The sequence below is a fragment of the Rhinoderma darwinii genome, chromosome 1, assembly GCF_050947455.1.
Source record: "Rhinoderma darwinii isolate aRhiDar2 chromosome 1, aRhiDar2.hap1, whole genome shotgun sequence".
NCBI lineage: Eukaryota > Metazoa > Chordata > Amphibia > Anura > Rhinodermatidae > Rhinoderma > Rhinoderma darwinii.
Genome location: NC_134687.1, coordinates 548,475,073 through 548,491,463, shown reverse-complemented (window position 1 = coordinate 548,491,463; position 16,391 = coordinate 548,475,073). Strand labels below are relative to the sequence as shown.

At 40.6% G+C, this 16,391-nt stretch overlaps 1 protein-coding gene across 3 annotated transcripts in view; it reads left to right on the top strand.

Moving 5' to 3' along the window:
- ATG10 (autophagy related 10) overlaps positions 1–16,391 on the top strand; it is a 198,275-nt gene that overhangs the window by 162,204 nt on the left and 19,680 nt on the right. For all 3 annotated transcript variants that reach the window (XM_075854861.1, XM_075854862.1, XM_075854860.1), the window contains one exon: positions 616–713. In XM_075854861.1, coding sequence (XP_075710976.1) covers positions 616–713 — 98 coding nt within the window. The remainder of the gene's footprint in view (positions 1–615; positions 714–16,391) is intronic.

Genomic DNA, 16,391 nt, shown 5'->3' with positions numbered 1-16,391 from the left:
AAGGGGTTAAAGTATCTGCTGCTAATGTCTTGGTGCCAGATACCACAGGACACCTTTAGAGGTCTTGTGGAGTCCATTCCTTGACAGGTCAGTGCTTTTGGGACATACACAATATTAGGTGGTTTTAATGTTATGGCTGAACGGTGTATGTCTTTGTCAACTGTACTATGTAATAAAAGACCGTGAAATACAGTATTGACTTTGTTTATTCCTTATTTTATGATCCTATACCAATCATTAATAATCTTAAAGGCTATGAACACCTTTTGAGGGCATTTTTTTTTTTAATAAATAAGATTAGTCAGTGTGATTAGTGTAACTTTGTAAATACTTTTTAATAAAAAAATCTTTTTACTTTTGGAGATACAGCTGTTCTGTATTCTCTATATTCTGTATTGCTCGTTTAACAGTGAATCTGTCAGTCCCGCAAACCTGAGGGTTTTAGTGTCGGCGGGTTCTGTGTGTCTCTGACACGCGGGATACACCTGTAATCTATCACATCTAAGTTATGCCCTGAAAGGTGTTCATAGCCTTTCATTATTTTATGTCCGGTGGCTTCATAAACCCTACTGTTGTTTTCTGATGATATTTTCTGTTTACTTGTTGTTCCTGTAGATGGAACACCCCTACCACTGGACGCAATATGGGAGAGGGCGCATGACAGCTATAAACCTCGGCTTTTACACGGACCATGGGAAACTATCACTCAGCAAGTAAGACTAACAGATTTTCTGTCTGTTTTTAAATCCTCTCAGTTGCCCTTTAGCATTAGACCTCGAAATGTCAAGCATGTACTCTTACTATTTGAAAACTGTTGCTAAGGAGCAACTGCAAGAATCTTAAAGGTCAAGCAGGAGGTCTTGGCAAAATGGACATTTTCCATAAAGCGTGTTTCCATTGATCTAGACAAAAGATTGTAGGTATTGTCATAGGTATTACAATAATTTTGTATTTTGTTTAATCAATTTCATCTCTAAACCAAGTTCTAATGCTCTCGGCTGCACATAAGCTGCACCCTCCATTAACCCTTTGACTTTTGTGAACAGAGTAATGTACTGTAAATCCCCCTGACTGCAGTAATTCCCTCCCTTGATGGAACTACATTTCCCAGCATGCATAGCTGCCAGGTAGCTCTCGGGTGAGATATCACTGCCTTTCAAAAATTTTTATTCAATGTATGTTTTCAATACTCCCATATATTATTTTATGTGTTTTATAAAGTCACAGAACACTGAGGGAAGTGTATCAGTCATTTATACTTTCCTATTTATGGTATCTTGCATTGGCACACTTCAGGCTTGTTCACAGCACTGAGAAAGATAAGAATGTCAAGATCTTACCTCTGTAACGATAAATGTAGACTATACCGGGGCAGGACAAGCTCTTCTAGTGCCCAAGGCAGGGGTTTCAGAGTGCACCCTACCACCCTCGGCCGTTGAATTTCAGAATGACAGCTGTCAAATGGACAATCATTCATATAATTGCACTAAGGTGATGCAACACCCCTTAATTAGGTCCCTAACGTAATAGGGGTTTAATGTATCTCTTTCTTCTTATTTAACGCAGTGCCTCCACCTGAGTCTTGATAAGAGCTAGTGAGGTATACAGAAGGGCTTGTCTCCTCTGTCAGGGGTTGACTCAGGAAACCCCCGCCCAGCTTGATACACACTTGATACACTATGAAGTTATATGCTAACAGTGAAAGGTAACCTGGAACCAGGAAACGATTTAATTTTTAGATTAGGTAAAGTTACAACTTGGTTGTGAGTAACCAAACAAAGGTAAAGGAATATAACATTAACACAAATGTGGTAGTATACAATTCTCTCCCCCTGACAGTTGGATGCAACGACCTAGGATATCCAGATAGGAGTAATGGTAACAATCTTATAAAATATTAATAGTCTGACTACATTAATATAATAAACTCTGATGGATGACTCCGCCACCCCACACTCTCTACCAATCTACTTATATGCATGTATACACTGTAAATATATGCAATAAACAATATATTATGCTACAGTCTGTTCATCAATATTTTGGGGCCCCGTTGCCGTGGATGTTGACAAGCTTTAGAAATCGTAGTTGCACTTAATAACAAGGGAAGGATTTGTAATTTGAGCGTTAGGTGAAGTAGTTGCTCTTGCTTAAGAAATAGATTCCAGCAGTTACGAAGCTTTGAGTCTTTATTTATCACTGTCCAGGAGGATCACAACCAGCAAGGGTGACATAGTAGATTACTCACTCTTCTGTTGACCTGGAAATTCAGCTTCGTTCAGGCCTCCAACTATGTGCAGTAGTGGTTAAGTGTTAGTTTACAGGAAGGAGAAATGGAAGGACCCTCTTCTGATGACCACCCTGAGATGAGACTCCTCTCAGGAGACCCACTAGTATTGGTGAATCGTTTCTTCGCTCAGTCCTTCTCCTTACTTTCTTAGATGTCCATTTTTCCAGTCTTGCTGTAGATGGACGCTCCTCTCCAAAAAACCTGTTAGGGCCTGTTCACATCAGCGTTCGCTTTCCGTTGAATGGTTACGTCAGAGGTTTCCGTCATGGAACCCCGCAACGGAAAGTCAAATGGAAACCACAGCTTGTCACCCTTGTGGCAGGTTTCCGTTTTTTCAACGGATTCAATAGCGCAGTCGACGGTGACAAACGGAAACCATTAGCAATGTTTCCGTCACCATTGATATCAATGGTGATGCAAATGGTTTCCGTTTCCGTTTGACTTTCCGTTGCGGGGTTCCACGATGGAAACTTCCGACGGAACCCCTCAACGGAAAGCGAACGCTGATGTGAACAGGCCCTAACACATCTAAAATGTGAGTTATTTTTCTTAGTGGCAGTTGCTTGGCTCCAGCTTACTGCCCCAAGGAGAGTTGGAAAATGTAGCTCTGCAAGTTCACCAATGAATGGCTACAGTAGGGCCTGTTGTTCTCCATGCTGATTATAGGGGTTACAGTAAACTTTCAGAAGCCCTATCGCTGCACTGTGAGGGATGGGGAGGGGAAATCTCACAGCAAGTGGTTGCTGGCAGGGCCGGATTCTAGCTGTTAGTGCTCCACATATAGCCCCCACATTTAGCCCCCATCCCCTGTAGATAGTGCTCCACATATAGCCCCCCTGTAGATAGTGCTCTACATATTATTTTTTCTTGGAAATCACTAACAATTTAAAGCTCCTGACCTCTTTAGTGTCTCAGTATTCTGCTTTCTCTTTTCTGTATGGCTCATTCTGCTTTTACAGTGAATTCAAAACCATGTCAGATCTGTGGCCCCTTAAACAGTAATCTGCAAATATATACGGTACAGCGTCTTCAAAGTTCTGTCTTCAGAGTTTGGGGGGGGGGGGCAGACTTCAAAAAGTGCCCGGGGCCCATGGTACCCTTAATCCTCCCCGTGGCCACCACTCGAGTAGCCCGAGGATTCTCCATTCAGCTTCATTCCCTGGCCTCCCAATGGGTTAGTTCTGTTTAAAGGAGAGGTATTCTGAATATCTTTTGGGGGTTTCATTTATTTTTATATATTTAAATATTATGAATAAGTACTTTATTATGTCCCCTAACATTTTTATTTTTTTTAATTAATACTTTTACATTATTTTGGGGGCTGCCATTTTTATTAGCATCTGTGTATGTGTCTCTTCACGACACATACACAAATGCTATATGGCACATACAGGACATAGGAGAGTCAGGAGGGGAGCCAACCCTATCTCCTATGCTGATGCCGTTCTAGCTGTGAACCATGCATGCTCTGTGGCATGCGCATTTCACAGTGACACTGCATAGGAGCTCGCTTTTAGGAGAAAAAAGTAGACTCCATTTTAGTGAAGATGGGATGCTGCCGGACACTACTATGATGGCTTGTGGCCGCGGCCTCAGGCAACACAAGAAGGCGGAGAAGCGACTGCAGCAGAGAAGCAGAGGCGGCAGCATCAAGCAGGTACATTATCGGGGTTGCTGGCGGGTGAGGAGTGGCTGAATATTTGGTGTAAGGCTGGGGGTTTAGTGAGAAACCGCTGCATGTTTGGTGTCGGGGGGGGGGGGTTCCACCTCCGCCCATCACTAGCCGGAAGAAAGAGGGGGGTTGAGTGAGGTCACTAGGAGAGTGTGTCCCTCCCACATTTACAGCAACTGTCAATGAAGTTGTTCTGCCTGAGTGAACTTCCTGCAATTGTGGGAACTGCTTCCTCTATTGGCCAACATATGGAAATATTAGAAATTATTAATAATTATTTTTTAATATTTTCTGACTTGTGAAAAGAAAAATTGCAAACATTTTGAAATATTTAAATAAGCATAAATCAATAATCATAAAAAGATTTGTTGCAACACATTCCCTTTAAAGGGGTTGTATAATCCAGATAACCCATTTCCATATGTCCCTCTACTAGCAGAGAGCCGCTAACAAAGCGTGGCCAGGATGCATACATGTAACAAAAATGGGTGGCATGTAATACGAAGTGTTCGACTTTAATCTGAAAAAGGGTTGTCTTGATGACGCAACCTCTAACTGAGTTCAGTTAGCAAATATGACTATGGTATATATATATATATGAATATAGATGTGTCCACGCTAAAAAAAAATTTGACTAGATATCATCTTGATGGCAATTCAATACAAACTTGTGCCATCCAGTATAAAAGTATATGTTAAACTTATACTTTTTGTTAACATGGGAGTCTACGGGCTGCGGATGTCATGTCATGCTTCAGAGGCATTCGTCACAGCCATCCAGGAAAAAAAGTATACGTTAAATGTGTACGTTTTTTAACATTGGAGTCTATGGGTGATGGATGGCTGACGGATGGCATCTGTCCGAGGTATACGTTATTTTTATACATGATGAACTTCCCCGCCATACATCTCAGAATAAGTCTGGTTTAGAGATAAGTTAAGGGAGGACACATCTGTGTGTGCATATATATATATATATATATATATATATATATATATATATACATCTTTTGGAGAATGGCGTGTAGTGATCCATTCTGTACTGCAAGTAAAATTGGATGTTAAATCCCAAGCATATGGCGACAACCAATGTTGATACAAACCATCAGAAGGTGTTTGCACATCATTGGGCTACGAACCAGACGTCCAGCTACAGGTGTTCCATTGACCACACGCCACCGCTCTCAAAGGCTTTCATGGTGCACAGCAAGACGGAATAGGGGCTGGAATGGAGGTCTATCCTCCTCAGCGATGAGTCATGCTTTTGTCAAGGACGCAATGATAGCTGGAGAGTGGTCTTGAGACAACGTGGGCATCGCCATGAAGAAACTGTCACAAGGGAACGTAACATCTTGATGATTTGCGCACCAAAGTGCATGCAGCTAGTCATAACATTCCTCAGACAACCATTAATAACCACATTGATAGCATGCCAAGGCGTGTAAGTGCGTGTCTTTCTGCGCGTGGCACTCATACTTGATACTGAATAAATCAAGATGTTTGGAATATTTTATTTACATTTCCTGTGGTTTCCACAATTCCAAAACTTGGTGTTGAAATTTCAATGTTGTGGAGCGTGTGTGTATATATATATATATGTATTGTACAAATAATACTTTTTTTTCCCTGGATTACCCCCTCTTCCTTGTTCACTTCAATAGAGCCTACAACAATTTCCAATATTCCACTTTAGTATGCATAACCTAAGCTATAACTGAACCGTGCTGTAAGTGGATTGTGCCACTCTCCAGCAGTACTCACCACTCTTCACTACTCTGCCAGCACACTGGCAACCAGAATCTCTTTTATTTGCATCTGTTTAAAAATGCATAAAGTCCATTACCGGCACACAGCTTAACAAAACCTTCAAATGCCTCTTCCAATCTTTGTGGGTATCTGCTTGTAGAAACGCTACTTTTCTGCACCTGGAAAGATGAACAAGAGTTGTGCTCCAGTAGAAGAGACAAGAATATGTATTTTTTGTTGGTCCTGAATCCTTATGTATCATAAAGCACGGTACTCGTGTTTAGAGACGTCATTCTTTAGGGCTTGTCCACACGTAATGGAATTGCTGCTTATTTTCCGTCCGGAATTGTGGACGGACAATACGCAGCAAAATAACAGAATTTAAGAATTTTCATCCACACGCTGCGTAAAATTTCCGTACCGCAGAATGTCAATTCCTGCTGCGGAAAGTGGACTGAATAGCTGTGTTTTTCAGAGGTGATGTCACCGTCTCCCAACATTGAGAAAAACGCTGCAACATACGCACCATTTTCTGCAGTAAAAAACACAGGAAATTTTGCGGTTTGTCCACATCGGAAATCCTGCTAGTTTCTGCTGATTTGCTGCAGAAATTTTCTGCAGCTATTACGTTACGTGCTGACAAGCCCTTAGGCTACATGCACACGTTGCGTAACTTGGTGCTGAAGATATGCATCAAAACCGCAGGTAATTCCGCAGTTAAAATCCGCATCTAATGCGTTTTTTATTTGCAGATTTTTTTATGCGGAAATAGGTGCAGTTTTAGGGTATGTGCACACGCTAGCTTCCTTTTACGTCTGAAAAGACAGACTGTTTTCAGGAGAAAACAGCTGCCTCGTTTCAGACGTAAAAGCTCCTCCTCGCATTATGCGAGGCGTCTTTGACGGCCGATCATTTGAGCTGTTCTTCATTGAATTCAATGAAGAACGGCTCAAATTACGTTTCAAAGAAGTGTCCTGACAGGTTGTCTGCACAGTACGTCGGCAAACCCATTCAAATGAATGGGCAGATGTTTGCTGACGTATTGGAGCCGTATTTTCAGACGTAAAACGAGGCATAATACGCCTCCTTTACATCTGAAAATAGGTCGTGCGAACCCAGCCTTACACTGCTTATTTTGATGCGTTTTTCATAAACTTGACAGATACAATTCGTAAGCGGAAATGCAAGATAAATTGACATGCTGCTGATTTTAAAATACGCACCTCAGGTCAATTTACGTGCGAGAAAATTCTGCAATGTGTATATGAAATTACTTTATATCTCATTTACTTTATGGGTTCTGTATTACGCTGTGGAGGAAGATATGCGAGACAAATCCGCACATAATACGCATCGTGTGAATATGTTTATAAAGAGCGTGTCTGTGTCAAATGGGGCTCTATAACCTGATCTCCCCTGTTTTGTACTGCACACACTTGTCCGTGCCTTTATAGGGAATATTGGTACGCTTTCACATCTCTATAGTCCATATGAAGGCACAGATGTCCCTGCACAGGATGTAACTAACATTTGTTGGCCATATTTGGCTTTACACAGGGTACAAAGCGGACATTGGTGCCCACAACAGCAAGGGTAAGCCTCATGATTATACTAATTTTGGCTACTTTCTTCATGTACTACATTTACAATTGTAATTATTTGTTTATAAGTAGAGTTTTCTAAGTAATATTTTCTCCATATATGATTATTAGTATATTTGCTGAATAATTTGCCTGATCCTGATCACTTTTAAAGGAGCCATTTAGTAAATGAAGTTGCATGGCTACAGCAGTTTTGTTGGTGAATTTGGATAACTCACAAATCTAGGGCTCAATCCACACGGTGCGTATTACGTGCGGTTTTGCCGCACGGATTTACATATGGAAAAAATTCAGTGCAGTGTAATACAGTACTAGCATAGTCAATGAGATTCCAGGAAATCTCATGTAGATGCTGCAGTATTTTTCGGGACGGAAATTGACCTGCGGCGCGTATTTTAAAATCTGCAGCGTGTAAATTTATCTTTCTTTCCCGCTTGTATTGTGTCTGCCTAGTGCTGTGGAAAATCACTCCAAACTCCGCAGCATGAAAACATGCCGAAAAACGCATAAAAACGTAAAAACTATGCAGAAAAATGCATAGTAAAACGCACGATTAGGTGCGGTTTTTACTAGCGAATTTCCTGTGTATTGCTGCAGTTTTGGTGCGTATTTTCCGAGCAAAATATGCAATGTGTGCATGTAGCCCAAAGGGCTCTGTCTGTGTGATGAGTACCCTAAAATGTACCCACTTTAATATTAAATACTGACTGGCAATAAGGATAATAAAAAATGTTCCCCTAAATATTTCATTACTTTAATTTGTCTTACAAATATATCATTTTATTAGAACAGGAGTACGTGGCATCCAGGTCTGCTGTGCTGTTTAGGGGAACAATAAAATGTGTGAGTCCTGGGAAATGTAAGAAGGAAATATAAGGGATTTTCAGCCAGTAATTCTGCTGTGAAGTACTTGACACTCTTCATGAAGCAGCGCTGCACATGCTGAAGTGAGATTTCTGCCATGAGAATGATTATCCTGTTAAAGCACATACAGAACACTTAATTTAGCCCTTGAAAAGACCCCACTCTGTGCTGTAAAAGAATGAAGCCTCAAAAAAGGAAACTTGTTTTCCATAAAGTTCATTAACCTGTTCATTCTAAATGGCAAAAGGGTGTCCATCCCTAGAAATAGTAAAGGCTAAACTAGGAAAGTTAAATGAATGAAATGCCCTGTTAACAAGGGGAATGGTAACACCCAGTTGTCAAAGTATTCATTGATTTCCAGGAGAAATAACAGAGGAATGTCACAATGCAGAGATCTAAGAAAAGGCGCTCCAGCAATGTTATTTTATGGGGAATACAAATATTTACTAAAACAGGAGGACCTGACAGGTCCCCTTTAACCAGGAGACTAGAGACAGGAGACTAGAGGAGTCTAGTTAAAGATAAGTGTAGAGTCTCACATTTTACAATGATCAGGTTCACAATCCAAAGACTGCTGAAAAATGTGTCCAATACAACTGTATTGTACATTCAAAGGTATTTTACTACATACGTATAAAACTCTGCACCAGTAATTCCTTTTTGATGCACTGTACAAATTCTACTAAAATACATGAAAAATGTGAAAAAGATTTTTTAGTAGCTGACTTTTTTGATGAATAATCAGTGCTTGATGTTACACACCCTAAACAATGTAACAAAAAGTTCTAAAACATCCCAATAAAGAAATACAAAAGATATCCAAATAAACAAATACAAATAAAGAAAAGACCGGAAATTCACTCTGCATAACTCACACCATACTCATAACCCGCCCCGATCACAGAAAACGATACATATAGTGACAATCTGATCTATTTTAATATTTTATTGTAGCTGGAGTTTGCTCAATAAAAACAAATAAAGAAATGGAAATTAAAAAAAATTTACGATTTATAAATATAACTAAAAAATAAAAACTTTATTACAAAAAAAACATGGCATGAGATTACCACCCTATATGTCATGAAAACAACGTATAAACTATTTGGGCAGTATTGAGGGAATATACTTTTCAGTAGGCCAACATTTCGGTATTAAAAATAATTTTTTAAATTGGGCTTATATAATATTCTAATTTTCTGAGAGACTAAATTTTGGGTTTTCATTAACTGTCACAATCATCAACATTAAAAGAAAAAAAATGCTGGAAATAGATCACTCTGTGTGTAATGAATCTATATAATATATGAGTTTCACTTTTTGAATTGAATTACTGAAATAAATTAACTTTTTGATCATATTCTAATTCATTGAGAAGGACTAGTATATAGAGAAGTCACCTTCAAGTTACAAAAAGATTCACAATATATAAAAAGTCAGAGCTTAACCTATATGTGGAAGAGGGTAATAGACAGTAGTGATCGACAGAAGAGAAGAATCAGCAAAGTGACTACATGTCTTGTTAAATATACCAGATACTGTTATAGAAAGCGGCGGTGGAAACACTTCATGTCACTTGTACTGCCTGATAAATCAGTTGTCTTTGTTATTCTTCTGGACACATCATGTCGTTTATGTCATTCATGTTTTCACCTTACGCTGATTCCTTATTTGATTCTTCATTTTGATGTCTATTATCATAAATCATAAGAATGTGGCACAGAAGAAAACAGTTCAGATAGCAGATCATATTTTTTGTAGGTCATAAATTTTCCACAGGCAAGCAAATAATTCAATGCTTCTGTTGAAATAGAGCAGAGCATCATTCCAGACACACGGCGGTACTGTGCTTAGAGTGGATATGAATTTATCAGTGTTCAGCCGTCTCTAGACATACTTCCCTCTAATACTGGAAGCATGACCACCATCAGGGCAGTACTGCTAGGACTCCAGTCAGGAGCCCGGCAACAAGGATAAAAAGAAGGGGCCCGTCCACTACTTTAAACATTTCATTGAGGGTCCCAGAGTTAGTTACTTGGAGAAAGGAATGGACCTTGCAATGTAACGGGCCATTCTTTACTCTGAAGTAACTTACGCTGGGGCCCTGAGAGGAAGATGCTGCACAAGCAGGAAACAGAAGCTCCGTGTCACGTGTGGAGGGAGCCGCCCACAAGACAGGTCCAGGGGTGGGAGGAAGAAGAGCTGGAGAGGAGCAGTGCCACACAGTTCTCCCCCCTCCTGCCTGCACCTTGTAACTGCTGAGGAAGATTCCGCCATGACAGGTAAGAGGGAACTGAAATGTTATGTGTGGGGGATTTATTTACAAATCTTGTTTGTGGGTTGAGGGGGGACTTAACTGTAAATGCTATATGTGGGGGAGGGGATTTTGTGTAAAACGGTTTTTTGTGGGGGAGGGGGACCTAACTGTAAATGCTATATGTGGGGGAGGGGATTTTGTGCAAAACTTTTATAGTTTGTGGGGGAGTGTGGACTTGGCTGTGAATGCTATGTGTGGGGGAGGGGATTTTATGTCAAATGCTATATGTGTGGGATGGTGGGACTAGGTTGTGAATGCTATGTGTGGGGGAAGGGATTAAATATTCATGTCTAATTCACACGACAGTGTTCGGTCCGTGATATACGGACTCCTGGAAATGCGGCCGACGTGTTCCGACATATCACGGGATTCTGTTTAAAGGCTATGTAAACCTTTGATAGACATTTTTATTTAAAAAGAAAAGTTTTCAGTGTGTTTGGTGAAACTGTGCAATTACATTTTATAAAAAATTATTTTTACTATTTGAGATACAGCTGCTTTATATCCTGTGTACAGAGCAGCTGTATCTGGTTCTGAGACCTGAATCCGTCAGGTCAGTGGGACTAACATGTTCGATGACAGTGGTCGAATCAAGCTGTTATCGATCACATCTTTGTTTATAATTTAGATGTGATCGGTAAGGCCGGGTTCCCATGTAGCTAAACGCTGCGGAATTTCCACAACAGAATTCTGTGCCGAAATTCTGCAGCATTTACAGTAGCAGCAAAGAGGATAAGATTTTGTAAATCTCATGACCACGCTGCGGGAAAAAAAACGTAGCATTAACGTTAATAAATTGACCTGCGGTGCAGAATTTAAATCATGTCCTTCTTCCTGCAGTCCGGCCTCCTGGGATGACGTTGCATCCCATGTGACCGCTGCAGCCAATCACAGGCTGCAGCGTCACATGGCCTGCAATGTCATCCAGGGAGGCCGGAGCGGACTTTAGAGGAGGGGGTAAGTGTGAGCGTTTTTTTTGCGCAGAGGAATTTCCGTCTGAAAAACCGCACCACAATGTGGTGCGATTTTTCGGACGGAATGTCCTGCGGGTTCCAGGTCGGAGACGCTGGGTGATTTTTATGCAGCGTATCCGACCCGTGGGAACCCGGCCTAACAACTCGATCCTGCGTGTCAGAGACAACCAGGATCTGTTGTCACTGAACCCGTCAGTCCCGCTGACCTGAAGGATACAGGTTTTTTAGAGCACGATACAGCTGCTCTGTATAAAGGATATAAAGCGGTTGTATCTCAAAAAGTAAAAATTATTTTGAATAAAATGTAATTGCAAAGTTGCACAAAACACACTGATACACATTTTTCTTAAAAAAAGTTTTCAAAGGTGTAGCGGCTGTAGCGTTTAAATAATTTTTGTGGGGAGGGGGGATTTGACTGTAAATGCCGTGTGTTGGAACTTATTTAGCATATACTCACAGGTTACGGTCATATTGCGTTTTTGTTTGTTTGCAGAGATATTCGCAAAACCATGGCAAATTACATGGTTATAAAGCAATTTTATAAAAACTGTTGCAAAAAATGTGATTTGACCTCGACGTGTGAAGAGACCCTTGTAGTTCATTTGTGTATGGTAGGGGGGCTTTGCTGTCGATGTTATGCGAGGGAAAAGTTTAGTTATACTTTTTGTGCGGGAGAGGGTATATTCACATGTAGCGTTTGAAGTGCAGTTAAAAAAAATGCATCAAAACCGCACAGTCAACTGCACTATTGATTCCGTCAAAACGGACACCATTTGCAACTGATGCGTTACCATTGAAATCAATGGTAATGCAAATGGGAAGCTATGGTTTCTGTTTGTTTCAGTTTGTTTTCCATTCATGGGTTCCCCTGACGGAAAAGTCAGACGAAACCCATGAACGGAGTCCCGACACAGATGTGAACGAAGCCTAACATATATGGACATAAGGAATATCCCCAGAGACCCTGGGCAGAGCGGTAGTAGAAGATCTTCCCGGGAACTCCAGCCCTGGGAAAGCTCCACTCCCCGGGCGACATATCCCACTATATGCCATACAGTGGTATACGTTTTGGCTAAGCTGAACAAAATCCAGGGCATTAACCGGTCACTGCGTGCTCCATGGTTTCGTTCACAGTAATTGACATCAGCACCAAAATTGGTTAATGCGTATAACGTACAAACATGAGCGCCACACTTTCTGTTGTCCACTCCTGGTAATGGAGGGGGGTGGCAGACATCTTGACTGTATGAGGCCCAGAAATTCCTGATGGCGGCCCTGACTGGAACTGTCACTACTTGGCATACAATAACTCATGATCTGATGCATTATTTTGGCCATTGACCCAACAACATATGGAGCCACCTTAACTTGATGTTCCACCTTAAATTAACATTGACCATATAGACATAAAATGTAAAACCTTGCACCTGAATAGCCAATGCATATAGAATATATTACTATAACTAATCACACTAGTTGTATACATATGTTAATAAGCGGGATCACTGTGCGTGTTCATGTTTTATTGAGGCGGGTTCTAGGTGTTATTAAGATGTTATGAGCCAACCAGACCCAGTCCATTTAGTGCTGGAGACAATTATGAACTCAAGTACTAAATAGAGACACATAATAATAAGACATTGTGCACAAAGCAGAGACATTTTAGTCGGCTGTGTTGGGGCACACAGATTCCCTGTACTAGGAAGCTGCAGGGACTCCGTATGATGACATATGGCTCTTTGTGTGGCTCCGTATTACGGCAAAGCTTCTAGGGGAGACTTCCTAGATAATATGGCATTTAATGGAGCAAGTCACAATTTTTTTCTGTCAGATTCACTGAGTAAAACCACAAGGGGACCAGGTCTTCCAGCCGTAAAAGAGACACGAAAATACAGCTGCATTGTGGCCGTGTGAAAAAGGCCTAAGTAAAATAAAACCTGTCAGCCCCAACAAGCCTGATTGTTTCTAGTAGAAGCTAGAGATTTTTTTGTACGGAGTTAAAAAGAAGGAGAAAAAGGTCTTTGTAAATATAACAAATATGTTCGATTTTATTTTTATATGCTAACTATAAAGCCAATATTAGCAATTTGGCAAATAAAGGAGAAAAGGCAAATTACCGTAAATAAAAATCCTTCCTCAAAAACATAAACAGAACAGAATGTCACCTGCATCCTGACAATGGAGAAGAAGGGCTTTTATGATGGCCGTCATCAACTGGCTTGTAGGTAGGATTTAAAAAAAATGAAGCCCTTCTAGAGGGAACATTACTCTCTAAGAAGAAAATTAGGAGAACACACTGTCGAGATGGATCACGCCTATGTGGGAAGAACATATAGCTTTGCCTTACTGCTCACATCAGTCTAAAACATAGGTCAGATTTACCAGCCCAGACCACTGACCTCAGTCTTTGTACAAATTTTTGGGATATATTGGATAAATAAATCTGAACTTGGTTTTGAAGTTGATGGGGAGAACCTACATAATCCATTAGGAAATTTGTCCTTGTAAACATGGACCTAAAAGAACAGAAATCATAATTAGTGTTCATGTAAATAAAGATTGTAAACTTGTTTCTGTCACTCCAAAAAGGTTTATTTTCCTCTGCACTTTGATGTCACCATAATTTTCACATAAAACTTTAAAATGGGCGTATAATAAGAAGAATTCTTATTAAATTGTATATTCAGTGTGTGTGTGTGTGTGTGTGTGTGTGTGTGTGTGTGTGTGTGTGTGTATATATATACATATATAAATATATATGGCACCAACATATTCTGCAGCACTTGACAATTGGGGAAGCTGCAAACAAGCAATTAAAATAAATGAACACACAATAAAACAAAAGTAGAGAGGACCCTGCCCATAAGAGCTTACCATCTAAATGGGATAGGAGGAGTGACATAATAGATACAAGGTGTTAATTTAGTTTATCTCCTCATCTTGGCCAGGAAATTATAAATAAGGGCCTGTTCACATCAGCGTTGCCCTTCCGTTAAGGGGTTCCGTTTGCATCACCATTGATTTCAATGGTGATGGAAAAGTTGCTAAAGGTTTCCGCTTGTCACCATTGTGACAGGGTTCCGTTGTTTTGACAGAATCAATAGCGTAGTTCACTCTATCACCCCGTTTCTTCTGTGTTCAAAAATACTCCCTAATGCGCTGCCTGGACATACGGCAGGGCCAAAAAGGCTATCAGGACATATATTTTGGTTGAAAATGTTTTAGGCCTCACTGCACATTTGAAGAAGCATTGAGCTGCCAGAATGATAGAAACTCCCCTTAAATTACCCCATTTAGAAAACTTGACCCCCTTAAGGTATTAATCTAAGGGTGTAGTGAGTATTTAGACCCCATCATTTTTCTACAGATTTAATGCAAAACAAGTGAGGAAGGAAGCACCATTTGGCTTTCAGGGCACAAGTTAATAAATGCCGGGGCCCCATTTTTATGCATGCAAAGGCATTAAGCTGTCAGAACGACAAAAAGCCCCAAGAAGTGACTCCATTTTGAAAATTTTACCCCTTAAGATATTTATTTTGGGTTGTAGTGCACATGTTGATGGCAAAGTTTCTTTGGCAAGAAGTAATGAAAATGATTGTGCTTGTGACTATGTCATGCTAACAAAGCAGTTGTCCCGCTGTTGTATTAATCCGTAGCAATTATTAACGGTCTGATAGAAAAGTTTGCTAAACCAGGAAAAAAAATATTGGACTGATGGGTACTATATGTTAAAAAAAAATTGAAAATTGTATCCCACTATGTGGATAGATCAAGCAAACTTTTTATGTGGCAGCAGGAGAGTAGGGCTTCGAATAAAAAAGCAGCCCATACTTACCTCTCTCCCCCCAGACGTTCCAGCGCTGGGGGCTTCTATCATCTCTGTTCGCTGCAGCGGTGACATCACATAGACAGTACATCACCACTGCAGCCTATTACTGGTCTCAGCTGAACACCGCTGAGGCTATTAATAGGCTGCATCGGTGGTGTACGGTCAACATGATGTCACCGCTATATACAGAGAACAGATCTAACGGGAGCCCCCAGCGCAGGAATGTCTGGGAGGAGAGAGAGGTATGTGTTCTTTTTTTTAACTCCTCCTGCTGCTTCAACAAAATGTTGTTGTTTTCTTTATTCCGGACAACCGCTTTAACTGGTTGCCGACACAGGACGAGAATGCTCGTCCTGAGCGGCGAGTACTTTGCGCATTAGGACGAGCATTCACGTCCTGTGTAACAGCCGTCTCTTCGCGTGATCGAGAGCAGGGCAACGGCTGTAATACACAGCCACGTCCCCGATCTGACAGCGGAGAGGAGAGAAACATCTTCTCTCCGCCGTTAACCCTTTGAATGCCGCGATGAAAGCTGATCGCGGCATTCAAGGAGGGGGGACTGCACATTGATCGCGTCACAGAAGATAACTGTGACGCGATCAAAGCCCACAACTCATATGGCCAGAGAGCCCAGGGTCCAGTGAAGGACCCCAGGGCTGTCTGAACATATTTCCTGTTGTTAGGGCATACTGAGGTCTGCCCTAACAACTGCCTGTGTACAATCAGTAACAGGCTAATGTACTGGGATATAGATCTATGCCAGTACATTACAGTTACAACATCAAAATCAAAATGATAAATGCCTTTATGGGATTAAAAAATACACAGAAACAATTTTTTTTTTATAATAAATAAACTTTTTCAAATATAAGTCCCAAAACATGAAATAATATAGACATATTTGGTATCGCCACAACCTGTACAACAAATGTATAACATTATTTATGATGATCGGTGTATGGTGTAAAAAAATAACTTTCTGCATTTTCGCCAAAATAAAAATTTAGAGATATTAAACGATAATGTATTTGTACCAAAAATGGTACCTACATAAAGTACAACTCATCCCGCAAATAACAAAGTCTCATACAACTACGC